Consider the following 19401-nt stretch of genomic DNA (forward strand, 5'->3'; position numbering starts at 1 on the left):
TATATTTATATATATAAAAACATATACTAAATAATCTCTTCCTCTTTTTGTCAAGGTCTCAGAGTTATTTATTGCAGCCTGCGTTACCCTCCTACTTGTTTGATAAAAGCTAGGATTTTACCACTTGAAGGTTTTGGATCTGCCTGGGATAAATATATTGTATATTAGCAACATTTTTTGTAATTATGCAAGAATCTACTAATAAGGAAAAAGCCCTCCTCCTCCAGTATTTCTTTTCTTCAGTATGTTCTTGATTTAAATTCAATGTTATGGTGATTTTCCTATTGCTAATGTCTTGTGCTTTTGTGAGAGTGAAATACTCCTTAACTTTTAGTTTACTTGACTGATGAAGTTGCTCGGTAGCATTATCTGTGTTTTCCCATCTCATATAATCTTATGTCAACCTAGCTCTGACCTTTGTATGATGGAACCTAGTGGTAATACACCCTTCTGCTTAACAAGCCTTGAAATAAAAATACATGATTGGCAGAGCTGCAGGAAATAATTAGTTCCAAGTAGATGGGAGAAATGAAAGGATTATTTAAAGGAAAAGAAAATGGTTCAGCTGGTTTATGGTGCATATGAAGTTGTCTCATCTTTTAATTTAACTGTTAAGGGATTGAAATAAATTTAAGTCACGATGCAAAAGTGTTTTTGAATAAATAATTGTAAAGAAGCTCTCTAAATAACTTTACTGCTTATTGGAAGCTCAAATATTCGGAACATTAATTAGTTCATTTGCACTTTCAGACCTACTTGTAAAATGTGGCTGAGTGGAAAAGCTACTGTAGGGAAGAGAGCATCTTGTTGAAACATACCTAGAAAACAGTTTATGGTGTTCTTTGAAATAATAAAAAATATGTATATAGATTTCCCAGGAAAGAATTCTTCAATTGGTTCTTCAGTCAGTTGTTAACAGAAGTCAAGTTGCGTTTTCTATGCTTTAATTAGATATGCAAACCAGGACAAGCTCAATCACTGTATAGATGATTTCTCAAGTATGCTGTACATGGGGGAAGAAAGAAAGAAAGAAAGAGTGATTCTCCAGAATTTTGTCTATGACACTTAATCACACAGCTGTGTTCTGCCGCAAATGAATAAAGAGCGAGCCACTCTCCTGCTCCTGGGATTTTTCCATAGTCTTAATTTTCCATTCATGTGAATGGCTCTTTACTAATAACACCTTCATGGGTGAAAGGAAGGCAACGCTGAAGGCAAAGTCAACAGCCAGATAGGCTTTCTTCTTCTTCACAGGCACGGATCAATGACCAGAGATTAGAAGACATTTCACCCATGTTGTCACTGGCTTTGTACAGGACGTGCTTTCCTCCCAGGTGATGGTGGCTGTGCTGCCTGTCCTCGTCCAAGATTGAAGCCGAGTCCTGAAAGAAAGTGGTTGTGAATTCCATGTAGTATGGGAGCAGCGCATAGTTCTTAAAGCTGTTGCAATGAACGGTTGAGGACTTTTGATAGAGGTCTACTGCTAGGAAGGAAATGTTAAGAGAAACTTAATGCCCTTTTGGGAGCATGAAATACAGAAGGTTCAGGATGAGTTTGGAAAGAACATGGTTAAACTCAATTAGTCTAAATTGGCATTCTGTTTTTCTCTTAAGATATCTGTTCTGATACTACTCATTCTGTCTCCTACCTTTGTATGCCTTGTCAGAATGTCATTTTGCCATTTATTTCCTTTTTCAGATTGACCAGTTCTGATTCTTTGATGCACATTAGAGCTGGGCTTCTTTGCTTTTAGATTCCCTTTCTGTTTCTCTTCTAGCTATGTTTAGTACAGGAAATATCTGCTTGCTGGTTCTCCTCCTCATCTGTATTGCTGCCATTGATGATTGAGTCCCATGTCTTCCCAGTTTCCTGTGCTCATTGCTTTCAAATTTTGAAAAATTGTGGTTTTGAAGCCAAAACTCTGTGAGCTTATTCTCTGTGAAAAGGATAGTTTTTGGAAATTACTTTTTTTGTGTGAATGAGGCAATGTGTGAAATGGCAACATGAGGGATGATCTCGTGTAAATAACTTTCAGTGCTGTATCGTGCCTGTAACAATGCAAATCTATGAGTTTTGTCCCTTATTATTATGAAAGTGATATGTCTGATTGAAACTTAACTTTAGATTTTACCAAATGCCAGTTGCTTATTTCCTCTTAGTGATATCCACAGTGTGTTCTCCTCACTATCTGATGCTCAAAATATAATTATGAGCAATTACTAATGTGATAAATGTGCATTTTGAATGCTCATAGTGATGTGGTGCAATGCACCAAATGTGTAAAGAGCAATATAAAGCTGCTGGTTTATTTTAGATATCAAAAGGTCAGAGTACAGTACTGAGACTCAGAGAAAGGCTTTTACTACCTTTTGTCACTGAGCGATTGTCTTGCAGGTTTTTGCAGCTACTGTTTGTTGGCATATTTTCCAACTGCAGCTATATTTTTCTCTTCTGTGACAGAAAAGTGAGCATTTACAGAATTAATGCTTCTTTCAAGAAACCAATATAGTACATTTAAAGCAGTGAGATTGCTTAACTGGGTGAATTGCATTGTTGCGTTGTCATTAAAAATATTATGAAAAAGAATAGCTGAATGACTTCAGGGGAAAACTGTGTGGACAAATATGTAGCTGCTATATCCAAAGGTATAATTAGGAAATATTTAAATTATTTTGCTTAAATATCTAAATACCTTTACAGTTAACTCCTATGTACTTGAATATGTATATTATAGGTTTGTATCTTTCTATGAGCTTTGGTTTCACTAAACCTCTTACAGTCCGATACAAATGTTTGAAAACCAAGTATTTGGCAAAATATTTTTATGTATCTGTATGATCCTAAATATTGTCCAAGGAAAACTTAGACTGTTCAAATAATTTGGTGTTTGGTTTTAATACTGATTTTTGTCTCTTGGCAGGGACAGCCTGTTGGAGACTGTGATTTCAATGTTCGACTTGCATGTATAGAGAAAGAGATTATATTTCCACGACATGAAAAGATGAAAAATGGTCTTATCGACAAAGCACAGGAACCATTCAGTGTTCGAAACAAACCATTTTTCGACATCTACACTTCAAGAAAGGTAAACTTGATTTCAGTTGTTTATGTTGTGGCACTGAAGACAGCAAAGCAGTGTTGGGTATAGGTTTCCCCTCAGCTTTTTTTAGCTTCTAGTGAGTTCCTCTGCTAACCAAGTGTTCAGCAATGCTTGGGGGGCAATTGGCAGTTTGGGATACTCTGAAGAGTGGTTTTAGGCTGCCTATTCCTTCTGAATTACTATTTTATCATATTTAAAAGCTATGCTTTGGCAAAACCTAATTCTTTCGTTTCGTAACGTTGAATGATGATATAGAAGTTAATAGCTTTAGGTCTCAAATATCTCTGAGCTCAAGGGAATGTCTGAGTGCTGTTGTTTACACTATCCTCCTTCACAGGTAAGAGTATAATGTTGTTTTTACTGCCAGTCCCCATTTGGCCATAGTATAAGAATCATGAATTGTGCTTGAACTCCCACTTCATGTTCAGCAGTGATTACTAAGAGCTCATTCTAGTTAACGTCTCCACCTTTTACTTATTAAAATACCCCCCCAGGTCTTCTGAAGTAATGCGTATGACTTTGCAAAGATATATATATGAGTCCCTGTCTTTCATTGTGCGCTCTTTTCTTCAGTATAGAAATATCCCAACATTCTGTAAAATACTTTTATTCTCTTCTATGAGTTAAATGACTCCCGGATAATACTTTCTTCTAGAGGAACCTGTTTTGCTCAGCAGTGCTATTAGAAGTAGTCCCATGTCTCATCAACACAGGGCAGTGAACATCAAATTGGCAGCTTCCATTTGCTTTTGTCATTTCCTTGATCCTGTAGCAGGTAATGAATCTTGCCCCAAGAGAAGCAGTAATGATACTTTGGCTAACCAAGAGTGACTGAAAAGTAAATGAAGAGATAAAGCATAAGCTGGACTTTCAAAAAAACCTGGCAGAGGGTAGCAGTCTTTGGAAAGTTTAAGTCACAAACAATGCTATGAGAAGTGTGTGTGAATAAGGCTCTGTAAATGTTTTGATCACTTCTTTATATTTGTGTTGTTGCATTTCTGGGTTGTCTATTGAAAATCAATATCATAAATTTGAAGTAAATTTTTCATGGAGGGAAAAAGGCTGTTTGTCTAGGACACATGATTTTGAGCCTGAAATTAAAAGAAACAGAACAAAAGGAACATTTTTTAAAAATGGCCTCCAACAGAAATTTATAGCTTTTTCGGAAGTGTTCTGAAGTTCCAGGTTATTTAACCTTATTTAAAAATCACAGGAAGAACATGGTTGGAAGTATTCCTAGAAAAGTTTCTAGGTAAAACACATCTGTAAACAAATGTTGTGCTAGATAAGTTTAATTGCCAGCACATGACTACTGAAATGGTCCTCTGCTTCCCAAAACCTAGGTCATTAAAACTGTGCTCAACGGCTTTATTTTTCCTGTCTAAAGGAGATTTCTGAATTGTCCACGTGTGTTCCAATATATTGGATTTTAACAGTTCTGCCTGCAGCACTTTTAAAAGTCAGCAATGGAGTGATGCTGTTCACTGGTCTTTATCTGCCTTTCTCAAAGCTCTGAACATAAACTCTTTTAAAATGTTGACTGTCTTACTACCCAGCAGTAAAGCATCAAATAAGTTGGTGAGGAGAAAAAAATTACAGATGGCTAGAATTAATTTCTTAATAGACTTATAATTGCTTTTGACACTAATGCTTGGACAATATTTCTTTATTTTGTCCTTTGCCACCAAGTTTAAATTGTGAATTATGGTCTAAAACAGTTATCAGGTGAATTTTCTTTATTTTTGTGAAGAATATTTCTGTATGCAGCAGCTGGAGATACACACAGATGGCAGAAGGGTTAGAGCTACTGGTAGTGCAGAGCAAATAGCCACAGTTATTTTCCTCTTACTTTCATATTTCATATATTTTTATATTTCAAACATTTATGATATATTTACTCTGTGTGTGTATTAGATCAAATTGGTAGGAAGATAAAGCAAGTAAGAGTAATATCCTAGATTTTATCAAACCATATATGTTGAGAGATTATTTTTTTAACTACGGCTCTTTTTTGTCAGTTAACTTTCCCCCCAGTTAGAGTGAGTGAAAGTCAATGACTACTCTGCTGTACAGTTATGTAGCTCATGTTCTTTTCTTGAGGGTTCCTTTTCCTCTGAGAGTTTCGCTGCCTTTTTATGAGCGATGAATACACCCTTGGAACAGATGCAGTGGTGACTTCTGCAGTTTGAGAGAGCAGGGCATCTGAAAAGATGAAGCATGGCTGTCTTTCTGGTTTTTGTTACTTATCTCAAGCTTTTAAAAAGCAGTATTGGAAGATACCAATAAGCCTGCTGTACCAGGTAGAACTTAAAGAACACTGCAGTCTGCCTTTGAGGTTATGTTGTGAATGCAGTTCAGTCAACGAATTCTCATCTTAATGTGTTATTACCATCTAAAAACATCTTTGAAATAAGAGTATCTGTACACTTCATTATTGGGGTATTTGGGTTTGGTGTGGGTTTTTTGGTGCTCATTGTTGGTTTTTTTTTGTTTTGGTTTGGTTTTGGAGTATTTTTTTAAAGTAGCAATCAGGGCAAACTGTAAAGCTTTCTACATTTTGGGTTTGAAATAACAATAGGTTTTAAAACTTTTTGTACAGTGTGCGTTCTACGTTTTAAATAGTCCTTGTCCTCATTTGAAGTCACTGTTACCTATTGAAACATGTACATTATACTACTGTTAGAACAGAAAACTTCTGAGGCTTTGAATCTGATTATTGTTTTCAATAACTTTTATATCAATATTTAAGAATTGTTTGAATGCCCTATGATAACATTAAGGAGTTTTAGGTAGTGCTACCAGTATTGATCTAGAGTTTTACCTAAAGCAATATTAGTAAATGTTTAAGGGAAACATTATAGATTCAAAATATATTTCAAATCTATATCTGCTCAAAGGAATAGGATTCATAAAATATATCTTCCTAGAAGAGTAATTGTTGCTAAGAATTGTTGTTGCTCCTATTTACCTCAAAAATACATTTTTTGTTTCATTACTTCTGTGAACTTGATGAGTGTGATTCCTGTAAAACTTCTGTAGGATGGTGAAGCAGGGATTACATCTTCATATTTATCACAACTTCATGAACAGAATTTGTCATTGTATATGGTCAGAATAGACTACTGTTTTGAAGCATTGACATGTTCTGAGAGAGGACTGTTTAAAAATGGTATTGCTTTGCCCAAAAGATCTTTTTCCTCTGTTACTTCAGTCATCTCTGCAACTATAGCAACAAATGTACTCATCGCGATGAATACCTCATTAGTATAGCTGAAAGAGCAAGCTGAGTTCCTTTTGCATCAATGACAAATGACAGGGTTTATGAACTCCCTGTGCAGCACAGCAAGATCTACAGGGAGACAAGGAATTCCTTCTAGCTTTTAAGTCTGCTCATATTCAGATTGACTCAGCATATCCATCAATCCTTCTCCAGAGATTGTGGCAGCAGAATGGGTGCTAAAGGACTGACAAATGGGACCTGCTTAGGTAGATCTTTTCCTTACGCTTAATTAGCCATTTTTCTTGTTCTTCTCCAGGAACAGTGTGATCCTTTCATATTTGGAAAGAATCTAACAGGATCATTTCTTTCTTGACTAGAGGTCCTTAGAGATTTACACCCATGTATGGTCTCAGAAAAACTGCATTTTCTGAAGTGTGGGTTTCTTCCCTACCTCCAGTTCTTGTACTGCACTGACAGAAGATAGAGCTTCATAGGTCACCCCCAAGGCTTGTTATTTTCAAAGAAAGATCAATGGACATAGCAGTCTTTGTCCACAGGTAAGGTGGATCTCTGATTGCACCAGCATATTCAAGACTGAAAAAGTAGAAAACCCATACTGCTGGTCAGAATGTGTTTCGTCAAAATTCTTGGAGTATGTCTTGGAGGTTTTTTTGAAGCGTAGCTGGGTTTTGCTTAGGGACAAGAAAAGCAGCTGGAACCACACATCACATCTTTGTTTTGAGAAACTTCAATTTTTGAAATGTGTTGCCAGGATGCAGTCTGAACCTCACAAAAGTAAATATTGTAGACCTGTCCTTTCACAGCCTCCCTATGTCATTCCTTTCTGTGACCTGCGTTAAGACATAGTGGTCCAAATTGAAAGCCGTTGTTGGCCATTCTTCTTACTAAGAATAGCAGGTATCAGTAAACGTGTGTTAGCTTGGGTGGATTGTAGGAAGATTACTCAAAAAGGGCAGGAGTCTCAGCACTGTATTTAATAGTAGAGTAAGTGGCTAAAACTTTTAATTATACCAGGAAAAATGAATGTTGTCCACATAGGGTTAGTTATTTTCTGTGAAAATATTGAAGTAATTACATGAAACAGCAGTAAGCTTTGTACTGTGTTATACAATATGTCCAATAATGAAATTGTTCTTAGAGTTATGGATTTGGGACTTTAATACCAGAGTTAGAGTACTGGGTGGTTTTTTTTCTAATCTGAAAATCAATTTATTGTGAAATGGAATGGACTTTTAAAGTGCAGTTATGAAGTATGGCAGCATTTATAGTTGTGCCTTGCTATTCGTTGTTGGTACTAGATTTTGGAAATAAGGGCTGTGTCTTTACAATGTTATATCTTTATCATGGTGTATTGTTATTTTAATATGTTTTGATGCACTTTTGTTTGTTTTATGTAAGACTGAGTTGTGGTGCTAAGAGGAGGAAAAGAAAGGGACAGTGGGGACAGGTTGTATATTCTTGGCATTTCTGAAAATGTTACCTTGTTCAGTTTTGGTATTGATGAAGAAAGCAGTATCACTAAACTTGTCTGCCTCTATAATCAAAGAATCATTAAACACAGTTTACTCTTTTAGTGTTAGTTGGGAACACGTGTACTCTGTGAGCCATTTTGCGTTTTGATATAACTTCCAAATTCTTTTAGAAAGGTGTTTTTGAGCAATGTTGAATCTTCGCTGTTTGTTATTACACTTGCATGTTTGGTCACTTGTCTTGCACAGCTTGCTTTCTTTTCATTTATTAGCGTGCATCAGAATTCAAGGAGGTGACATGGTCAAACCTGCCAGCTCTCCCACCCATCATGTAACGATAGCAGCAGTCTGTGGAAGAAGCTGAATTTTAGGCTTCCTTGATGATGAAGTATTAAAGACCAGTGAGATTAATACTTTATATGCTGTATATTCTTAGCCTTGGAGCTTTAGCCTTTTATTTATACAAATATTTTAGGATTTTCAACGAGGACATTATCTTTGTTATATTAAATAGGAAGTACAGGTACATAGAAATAATTAAACTCTTGGATGCGATGCAAGTCTTGGGTTTCATTGCCTAAACCAGCCCACAGTTCTTTTGCAAGGCGTTTTTGTGCGGACAGTCCCAGCCCGGATGTCATTACTAAAGCCTGTTGTTAGTGAAAGTGCTGTTCAACAGGAGTGGAAAATAAAGTTCCTTTCTGTGCTGTCCATGATCCCGTGGAGTATTGTGCCCATTAGTCTCAACAGAACAATAGGGCTAAAGGTTAAGCAATGATACAGGTCAAATGAACACCCTTTTGCAAATGTTAGCATGCTGTATGTCAATGACTTGTCAGCTCTTAGACTATTATCTGGCTTTAAAATGACAGCTTGTCCTAGAGGGATTAGGATGAAGGTGAGTAATCTCTGCTAGAAGATTAATGGTCTAGGATCTTCTTGGAAGTTTTCAGTCAAATCTGTGAACTGACAGATGACTTACTTTGTTCTCCTGGTTTATTTGACACTTGGATTTTTATTTTTCCTTTTTTTTTGAAACTGCTTTTGTTGTAGTTAGGAAAGGTGGAATGCTTAAAAGTTTGTACCCATAAATGTATAACTACTGTTGAGGTAGTTTGCTTTGGAAAATTAAGTGACTGTGGACCTCTCTCCAGTGATGGATATTGTGTAAGTACGTGACTTGCTGATGTTGGTGTGAAGTATTTTGCCGGCAGCTGAAGAAGCTGTAAGCTAGTATTTGCACGGCCAGAAAAAATGAACCGTGATAAAAGGCACAATATGTGGACATAGCTCATCCATGTCTGCCAAGAGAGCTGTTAACCCAGAACTGACTGTAAATGACCACAAAGCCCTCTTATGTCACCAAGTAGCCTACAGACAAAAATGTGGAGAAGGTTTGCAGTCATGGGGCAGAAGACGAAAGAATTCAATGGCAGCAGCAGCAGTGTGAAGTAATCTCTGTCTATTGGAGATTTTGAATTCTGCATCTCGGTGGAGGGGAAATGTTACCATCTGGAGGGTTTTTAATGCCAAAAATACTTGTGTCCCCTGTTTTTATTTTTGTTTTTATTTTCTCTGCCTTAAGGAGTAGCTTAATCAGCCCACCTTTCAATACTGCGTTTCCTGACCCAGAGTTGGCAGTCAGTCATCGGTGTCTGGTCTGCACCACAGTTCTCACTCCATCTGTTCTGTTCCAGGCTTTTGGCCTATTTATCATCTCATCTTCTTTTAATTATCTTCTAACCCATCTCCCATCCACCATTTTGTTTCTCCTTGCTTCTATTTCTTTACTTTATATATATATATATATGCTATTCCATCTCCCCAAATGTAAAAATTGCCTTATTCCACCCTTAGATGCTTTTGTGCTGCTGGTTATTTTCACTCAAATCTTTTTGGAGTGATTTTCTTCCTGTAAATGCAAATTTTCATCGACTTGAGCAAACTAGTAAATGAGTAATGAATAAGAAGCTGGAAAGATGTTACCTTATGTTTTGAGTAGAATTTGAAATCTTCACTCGGCAGCTGTCTTGTATCCCAACGTGTAGTACTTCAGCCTGAATTTTCAAAATTATTTTACCATGTGAGGTAAAGCTAAGGACAGCCAACCAGAGCAAGTGGTAGTTTTGTATATGAAGTAGATGACCAAACTGTGGCTTTTGAAGCTGAATTTAAGTTACTGCTGCTTAGAGTTCAGTGCTTGAACTGCGGCTATTTCGTGCAGCCAGCTGCAGCACTGGAATGCTGTGGATAATGCTTGGTCAACAAAATTCCTGGCAGTGTGAGGATGAGCATAGCCCGGACTTTGTTGGCCAAGGCTGGTGGGGTGTCCAGCTGCCTCTGGGTGCTCCTTTGCTTTCTGTGCCACAGGGAGGCTGTAGTTGTTTGGTTAGATTTGGTTTACACCAAAAGATTTTTCCTTGTGCTAGGGGAAGGAATGATTTGGCTGTGGCTAACTTTTCAGCCTCCCTGCTCTGGTGGAGTCACTTGAGGAGACCCATTCAGGAACAAGAATCTGTGTTCATTTCCTGGAGTTAACAAAAGAGGATTAGGCTACTTGCTTTTGATTATTATTATTTGTGATGTTGAAGGTCAAGTATAATATTTCAGCACAGTATAATTTTGGTTAGGAAAATAAATATTTTTTTGCTTTTGGTTTAAGCAGTTATTCACACATTAGTTACATTTCACATTTTTTGGGAAATGATCTACTGAAGTTAAAACATACAGTCTTGAATATTTCCATGAAGGATTATTTTCATAACTAGTGGCCCATGTTAGATATTGCTAGTTGTACAAATTAAATTAAAGTAATTCAGATGTGAAATTTATAATTAAATTCTGACTTGCCAAACTATAGTATGAAAGAAAATAGTGGAAAAATAAAGGCATATGGGTGAAATGTTATACTTGATGCACATTGTAAGTTTAAACATCAGAACAGTACATACTCAGTTTAGCTTTCAACATTTTAACATTAGCTTTGAACATTCTAAAGTTTTGTAAATTATTTTTTTTTGTATTTTGTGTAATGGAAATACAGAAATAATGAAAAACCTTTTTAACCAGGAAAAGTGTATTTTAACAGTGATTTCTACTTGAAGTTTTGTGGTGTGTTACCAAAACAGAGAAAATGCAAATCTGTTTGGACCTAATTGCCAGTTGGTATCCCAGTATGGGCAATTGAACTGGTATATTTGGTATCTTCTGAATTAGTTAGAGGACTCAGCTGTGGTGACTAAGTGGGTCACTCCATTCATTAATTGTGGGGCAACTGTTTAATATTGTCTGTTGTGCCACTTCACAGCCTGTCACTTTCCAAACTGCCTCCTGGCAATACAGCTCCACAGGGGAGCCATCAGCCTTCTCGTATTGGAATGATGTTCAAGAGACATGCGCTTAATTTGGATAAAATGAATAAAAGCACAAAGAAAATTGTAAAGATGGGGGTTGACATTTAAAGCAGTTTATTATGATACAGGATTATAGGACATCCCTGCTAGTTCTTTCTTTCCTTGTAATATGCCCAGTCTTGCAAAAAACCCCAAACTGTACAAAATTAATTTTTCTTAACTATGAAGAAATAATAAAATCTTAGCATTTTACTGTTATGACCTTAGAGTGGCAAGTTTTAATTTCAGTTTTGTAGCAAATAAAGCTCTCGAGTGCCTTTGCGTGACAGAAGAATTATATTCGTAAACATCTAGTATATAATGTTAAAGCTTAATTTTTGTATTAAAATCACTGCATCAGTGCCTAGTGGAATATCTTAGTGCACTTTGAATCAGGCTTTGTAACAGTAGATGTGTGAAGACTTGTATTCTTGAACATCCATTTTATGTCTAATTGAATTATTGCATATACAAATTTGTCTTTGTTCAGGAGTCTTAATGGAAGTGCTTAATAAAACATAATCCTTAATTATCTGATTTAATTAAAACAGGCCTGTCCACATTCTTGACAACCAGAGACTGGGTTATGTTGTAGCAGTTTGCACAGGGACTGAATAACAGGCAAACCCTATCAAGTTTGTAATGTTGGAAGATTATTTAGAGAACAAATTAAAATGTACTTGTACCCATTGCACTCAACTCAATGTCATTTTCCCCTTTGACGTCAGAACTTTTGAGTGTTGTATTTGATCAAACCCAGAGTATTAGGAAGCTTCTAAACATTAGTGGGAGAACCTTTCTCAGTTGAGGACATCAGGTAATAGACGTTACGGAGTATCTGCCATCCATTCAGGAATGTCACAGATTGTGGATCGTTTGTAAATAGGTCAGAGAATTTGCTGGTGGCACCTATTAAACCTCCTCCAGCTCCAGCAAGACTCTAGTCTCAAGCAGGTGTGCTCTGCCAAGTAGGAGTGCATGGGGAAAGGGATGTGGACAAAATCCCAGTCCCTAAAAGAAAAAACTGAAGTTCCCTTGAGGGCTGAAATAGAGAACTGGCAAGAGCACAGTAAATTAAATGGCCAAGCTATGAAATATATTGCTGTTTCTTCATCAGGTAAAATAAATGAAATATTGTTGCTGTTTGGCAGTGGCATTCCCTCACAGCCTCGAGGAATCTGTGTTTTTCCCATTTTGAAGCTATCACAAAAGTCAATTAAAGTTTCTTGAAGCAGCAGCCTATTTCTCTTATTTGAAAAAGCCATTTGAAAACATCGTAGTTAATTGATGGCAATTTCTCAGTTTTGTTTCTAAGAAGAGATTGACAGTGAGAAATGCCTCATGCTTATTTTGAATTCAGGAATGCAGATGTGCTGTCAAATTAAGCATTTATACACATAGCGCTTGTGTTATTCTTGGGTATTGTTTTGAATATATTAGGTACATGACCTTTGGAGTTGTTCAGTCAGAACCAGCAAACTGGTGATAGCTCAGTGGGACTCTTACTGCAGTGTGCTCTATGTTTTTCTAAAATGTCTCCATCCAAATAATTAAGGAACGCAGCATATTGCTGATGTTAGTAGCATCTGTAAAGAGTGCGGTTAATGAATTAGCTGCAAACCCAAAAAGAGATTAAAAAAAGAATAGAACCATCAAACTTTCTTCCCTGCCACCTCCACAATATATTTTATTATTGTTCACTAGAGTGTTTTTTCCCTTGTGGTGAGGTAATGAAATCAGGCTAGTGCGGTTTTTCAGCCTTCTCAAGATCGAGTGTTGCATCCCATCATAGATTACTGTAACTTCCAGCTAATGATATGTCTGGAAATGGCTTTTCTTGAAGTCTTTTAGAGGGGTAATAGAAGAGATTTAAGAAGCAGGTTTCAGAATGTGATATATATATATGATTTGTGTTGCTTTAAGATCACTATGAAAAAAGCAGACTATAACACTCCCCTGTGTTGTATTGCGCCAGTTATAGAACTGGCAGCAGTTCTAGTAGGAGCTGGGAAAGCTCTTAAGAGTCCAGTGTGTGGAATAACTTGTTCTTTTCAGAGGTACCTGAATCATAACAAAAAGCTAGTTGCAGATAGAAGGGCTGAGTCTGACTTTCTTGCTTGGAGATGTTGCTCATTCCCCATCACATGACTATAAAAAGGAATTTCTGTTGCCTACCTGTTCTGGAAAGAATACATAGACTCTGGTAAAGACTTTTCTGCAGAATTGCTCTTCTCAAATACAATCAATGGAGAGTGGTGTCATTAGTTAGAACGCTAATGCCCAGGTGCTAATAGTTTGGATCCTTGTCAGTCATCAGCTATGGAATTATATGAGCAAACAGTTGAGGAATAAACTCTACAGTAGTTACAGTTCTTTGAAGCATGGTGTTATTTATGGTCTCTAGCCTACTAGCATCAAGTCTTCAGAGTATGTGGCTTTGACATCAAGGAGTCTGGGAGTCCTGCACGTCATGCTTGTAGCCAGAAGAGAACACTTGGAGCTGAAGTACAGGCCCCAAGTTATGCTAGCGGCAGCCTGAATCCGCAGCCCTTCAGCTTCATCCACATAGAATGCAAGAGAGCCATCAAATGAGAACGTATTCATAATACATGAGAGGGCTGTTGTAGCTTGATAGGTGTGAGGTAAATAAATGTTTTTTCCATTGCTCCTGCTGAGTTTCTAACTAGATTTAGACCAGAGGAGAGTACGTAGGTGTCAGAGCAAACCCAGGTAGAATTAGGTCACCTTCCTTCCTCTCTGTGCATGCACCTGTCTGTTGCCACTTCATGTTATTTCAGCCTTGCTGCTCCCGCTGTTACTAGTGCACAGCTTGTGGAAGTTCAGTGGAGGTGCCCAGGTGAGCTTTTACGATAGCAGGTAAGTTCCCATCCTGCTGCAGGATCTGTGAATGGGCTCTACATAGGAGACGTGACCCCTGGTAAAGCTGGCCACCCGCAAACTGGCTGTGAAATACTGGAAAGTGAGCAAAAAGATTCTTCTTGCCATTATCTGTAATTAGAACAAGTGGGAAAATGTCAGTAAATGTTTCCCTGTGGAATATGAATTCAGTTTCATTGTCTTCTAGCAGTGTTTTGCTACATGAGCCGTTAGTTGGGACCATATGTACTTCAATACTATGAGTGCCGCTTTAAAGGGTAAAGCAGTGTATTCTGTACAGGAATGCTTGCTAAACATGATGAAGGAGCGTCTAGAGGAAACTATGTGTATTTCTCCTGCAAAAGAATTTTTGTTACTAGAGACTGGTCAATCTGCGAAGGTAAATTCAGTATTGTTCAACATGCCTTTGGCCAAGCTTTAAACTGAGGAAGGCCCACCTTGCATGCTTGCTTTTTTTGGGCTACAGATTTGCTGTCTTTAGGAGATCTTTTTGTGCTGGATTCTGATCTCGTGTGTTTAAAAATATTAGGGTAGGCCGCTTATGGAATTCTTAAAAGGTACCTCAGTGACCAGTTGTATCCACTGTGCTTTTGTTGTGGCTGTTGGCTATTCCTACACCTAACAGATGGCACTCGCTTAAACTGACAAGCTGTGGGATAGCCGAGCATTACTAATAAAACGTATCACATGTTAAACTTGACCTGACATTAATCAAGTTTTGAATGCTACAAATGATTCATGGATAATAATTAGTCTCTTGATCATATTAGTGAACATCAGTCTCACATTGCTGCCATTATCTGCTTTCGTTCTTATAAGGAGCAAATCCATTGCAGTAATTAGGTGTTTTTAATGTCTTTTGCACCAAAATGTTCTGTATGATTAACTTGGCAAAGAGGTTATTTTTAGTCTTTCAGTATGATTGATTTCAGAGCTAACAAACTGAAAGGCATTCCGTAAAATAGTATTTTATAAAAAGTATGTATTTTTAAATTTTATCAGCTGAGAAAATTCCCATGTGTCTTTATGCAGTCATTTGGTATAATTTTCATCAGAGTATGATACAGCTGTTGCCACAGATTACACAGTTCAAAATAGTGGTGAATTTGTTAAACGTGAACCTTTGGAATTTACTTTTACTCTTCTTGATGTTAACCAATAATTCTACTAAACAAGCGCTTTCAAGATGTACGTGTTCATACAAAGTAACGTTTGCAGCTTTTCTCTGTTTATATCTTGATTAACATCTTGAGTGGATGGATGGCTGTGTGAAAGCTGGGATTTGAGCTTTAAGCATAAATTTTTTTAAAGGATTTTCATCTAATTTGAATTATACACTGATTTTACAGCCCAAGAGCATGAAATTTCTTTTTAAGTAATGAGCAAGTGAGAAGTTTGTACTTTGTGTTCCTTATGCCATTATGGCAAAGTAGATTATTTCACTAGTTTACTGAAAATGTAGCAGTTATTCTTCAATGTTTTGGTTCTTATTTTGCATAAAAAACTTCTTTAAATAGTTACTTCCTAGCGAGGTCATTTTTAAATTTATTTTATACAGGTTTTGATCCTACTCTTTCTTTATGCATATTCGAGATCATTAGCATGGGCCAAGAAATGTTTTGTAACTTCATGATTTTTTTAGTATATTACCTTAAGAATATTGAGTATAAGTTGTGGATTTCTGACTGTACTGTCAGTTATCGTGCTGCATTTCCTGTCTTGCCTTTTTATTGCTGGTTTCCCAGCAAACAAATATTCAGAATCTTTAAGATAGCCAAATACAATGATAATTGAGGATGCATTATAGAATTGGACTTTACTCTGCTGTAAAGATACACTTCAACTGATAGTGTTGTATAAGATTGGATACATATCCTCCAGAGATCTCCTTGAAAGGAGACTCCTGCGGAGGAGAAGATGGAGTGCATTTTTTTTCTCACTGCTATGGCTCCTCCAGAATATTCTATCTAGTCTAGCTGGGATTGTTTCAGTTGATGAAAAAAAATAATAACTAAGTTTGGAGGAACATTATTGAAATATTTGAAGAGTTACAGCTACTTTCCTGCAAAATGTTTGAAATATGAAGCTTGTTTCTTTGCACAAAAAAAAACCTGCAAGAGATGTCTTGGTCAGTGCCTAAATAGAGGAAACAGGATGAAAATTTGAAGGAAGAGAAAAGATCCAGAGAAATAGGCATTAATTTTTTAAGTGTGCATGCAGTACTTCATGGAACAGCTTAATGAAGATTGTGGTTCTTCATCACAGTGTGCTGTAACTTGTGACTGCATAGTTTTCAAAAAAATTACTTGGCACTTGAGCATATCTCTTGAAGAGGAGCTTCAATATGCGTGAGAGGGTTTCATCCTCATAGCTGTATGAAAGGCTGAACTGGTGACTCAGCTATCTCTGGTTTTGGGCAGGGAGGGGAGGAAGCAGTGGAACTGCCAGAGGTGTGTCGTTAATCCTCTCCCATGTCCCACCAGACTGTTAATTTACACTGGATTTTTTTAGGTCAGCTGGTTTCCTGCAAGCACTAACACTAGGTGAGGTGAACAGTAACCCAAGTATGAAAAAGATAAAAGTCTGAGTGAATTCAGTTTGAGGTTTTTATTTTAATTTTTTCCATGTTTCAGAAGTTGTGTGCTCCCTTTAATGCCCAAAACTGTGTATTCCCAAGTCACTAAAGACTGTTACTGTATATTTGTGGTAATTTCAGTCAACAAATCAGAACTTCTCAACACTTTATTTTGGGCTGCATTTATCTTACAATGTTAATTAGCCAGCTTTTATTTGTGGAAAATTTGAGATATTGAGTTTTATTTTTAAATAATATATGACATTTCCCCCCTGCCCCAGGTATATAGTTACTCACATGCTATTTGATGCTTTTTTGCTTTGAGACTGGAAGCAGCTCTGTAATTCTTGATACCTTCTCTGCTTGCAGAAACAAAACAAACAAATAAAAAAATATGTTGCAGGACAGGGGAAACTGGAAAGATTCTGGGGAGAAGGAAGGAGCAGAGACGACTACCGTACTTAGAGGGACCAGCTTCCCTCACCTGACATGAAGCTGCATTTGATAAATGTTTTCAAGCATTGCACAGTAGCCTGTGTATCATCTGGAAGGAAACTTACACCCCACCAACAGCATATTTAATTCTTTTCCAGAAGGCCTCCTTTTCAAAATGTAATGTTTGAAAGCTGGAGTTTAGAATGTTAATAGTTTGGATGATGGCTCCATCATTGCCTGTTACTGTTTGATTTATTTTGGAAAATGTGATAGTTGGGATGAATCTGAGCCAGACTATTTTTGCTTTATGAGAGTTTACCACCTCTGGAAGAAGGGGCAGGCAACTTAGGAGGAATATAAGGATGTCTTGAGGTTATGCAGGGTGAAAATTAGAAAGGTGAAAGCCCAGCTAGATAACAGGCTGGCTGCTGCTGTAGAAGATAAAAAAAAGTGTTTTTATAGAGTAGAAACAGGAGGGCCAAGGAGAATCTCCATCCTTTATTGGATGTTGCAGGGAACATTGCCACAAAGGATTAGGAAAAGGCTGAGGTACTTAGTGCTTTCTTTGCCTCAGTCTTTAATAGCAAGACCAGTTACCCTCAGACTCCTGAGCTGGAAGACAGGGACAAGAAGCAGAATGAAGTCCCCACAGCCCAGGAGGAAAAAGTTAATGACTTGCTGCTCCACTTGGATTCATACAAGTCTGTGGGGCTGGATGGGATCCACCCAAGGGTATTCAGGGAGCTGGTGGGGGAGCCACCATTTATCAACAGTACTGGCTAACTGGAGAGGTCCCAGAAGGCTGGACGTTAGCTGATATGATGCCCCAGAACGGGCTGGAAGGAGGATCCGGGAACCTGCAGCCTGTCAGCCTGACCTCAGCGCCGGGGAAGGTTGTGGAGCAGGTCACCCTGAGGCCATCACACAGCATGTGCAGGACAACTGGGGATCGGGCCCCGCCAGCAGGGGTTATGAAAGGCAGGTCCTGCCTGACTGACCTGATCTCCTATGACAAGGTGACCGGCCTAGCGGAGGAGGGAAAGGCTGTGGATGTTTTCTCTACCTGGGCCTTAGCAAAGCCTTTGACACCGTTTCCCACAGCATTCTCCTGGGGAAACTGGCTGCTCATGGCTTGGATGGTGCACTCTACACCCGGTAAAAAACTGGCTGATGGCCGAGGCCAAAGAGTGGTGGTGAATGGAGTTAACTCCGGTTGGTGACTGGTCACAAGCGGTGTTCCCCTGGGCTGAGCACTGGGGCCAGTCCTGTTTCATGTCTTTATCAATGATCTGGATGAGGGGACCGAGTGCACCCTCAGTAAGTTTGCAGACGACACCTGGTTGGGGGGGGGTGTTGATCTGCTTGCGGGCAGGAGGGCTCTGCAGGGGTCTGGACAGGCTGGATCGAAGAGCTAAGGCCAGCTGTATGAAATTCAATGAAGCGAAGTGCCAGGTGCTGCCCTTGGGTCACACCAGCCCCAGGCAGCGCTACAGGCCTGGGGAAGGGTGGCTGGGAACTGCCTGGGGGAAAGGACCTGGGGGTGCTGGTCAACAGCCGGCTGAACATGAGCCAGCAGTGTGCCCGGGTGGCCGAGGGGGCCGACAGCATCCTGGCTTGTGTCAGACACAGTGTGGCCGGCAGGACCAGGGCAGTGACTGTCCCCCTGTACTGGGCACTGGTGAGGCCGCCCCTCGAACCCTGGGTTCAGGTTTGGGCCCCTCACTACCAGACAGACACTGAGGTGCTGGAGCGTGTCCAGAGCAGGGCAGCGGAGCTGGGGAAGGGTCTGGAGCACAAGTCTGATGAGCAGCAGCTGAGGGAACTGGGGGTGTTTAGCCTGGAGGGAAGGAGGCTGAGGGGAGACCTTATCGCTCTCTACAGCTGCCTGAAAGGAGGTTGTAGGCAGGTGGGGGTCGGTCTCTTCTCCCCAGTAACAAGCGACAGGACAAAAGGAAATATCCTCGGGTTGTCCAGAGGGGGTTTAGATTGGATATTATGAAAAACTTCTTCCTCAAAAGGTTTATCAAGCATTGGAACAGGCTGCCCAGGGAGGTGGTGGAATCACCATCCCTGGAAATGTTTGAAAAACACGTAGATGTGGTGCTTAGGGACATGGTTTAGTGATGAACTTGGCAGTGCGGGGTTGGTGGTTGCACTTAATCTCAAAGGTATTTTCCAACCTAAATGATTCTAGGATTCTGTGCTTTCTGATGTTATTCAAAAACAGGATTACTGAGGATATTATGTAATAGGTTGCTTTCAATATATTATATTCTCAATATATTTTCCTT

General features: G+C 38.7%; 1 protein-coding gene across 4 annotated transcripts in view; it reads left to right on the top strand.

Annotated features, from left to right (window-relative positions):
- Positions 1–19401, top strand: part of RNGTT (RNA guanylyltransferase and 5'-phosphatase) — a 193437-nt gene that overhangs the window by 76545 nt on the left and 97491 nt on the right. For all 4 annotated transcript variants that reach the window (XM_055713704.1, XM_055713707.1, XM_055713706.1 and 1 more), the window contains one exon: positions 2921–3085. In XM_055713704.1, the coding sequence (XP_055569679.1) occupies positions 2921–3085 (165 nt within the window). The remainder of the gene's footprint in view (positions 1–2920; positions 3086–19401) is intronic.

This window comes from Falco cherrug, chromosome 6 (assembly GCF_023634085.1).
Source record: "Falco cherrug isolate bFalChe1 chromosome 6, bFalChe1.pri, whole genome shotgun sequence".
Classification (NCBI taxonomy): domain Eukaryota; kingdom Metazoa; phylum Chordata; class Aves; order Falconiformes; family Falconidae; genus Falco; species Falco cherrug.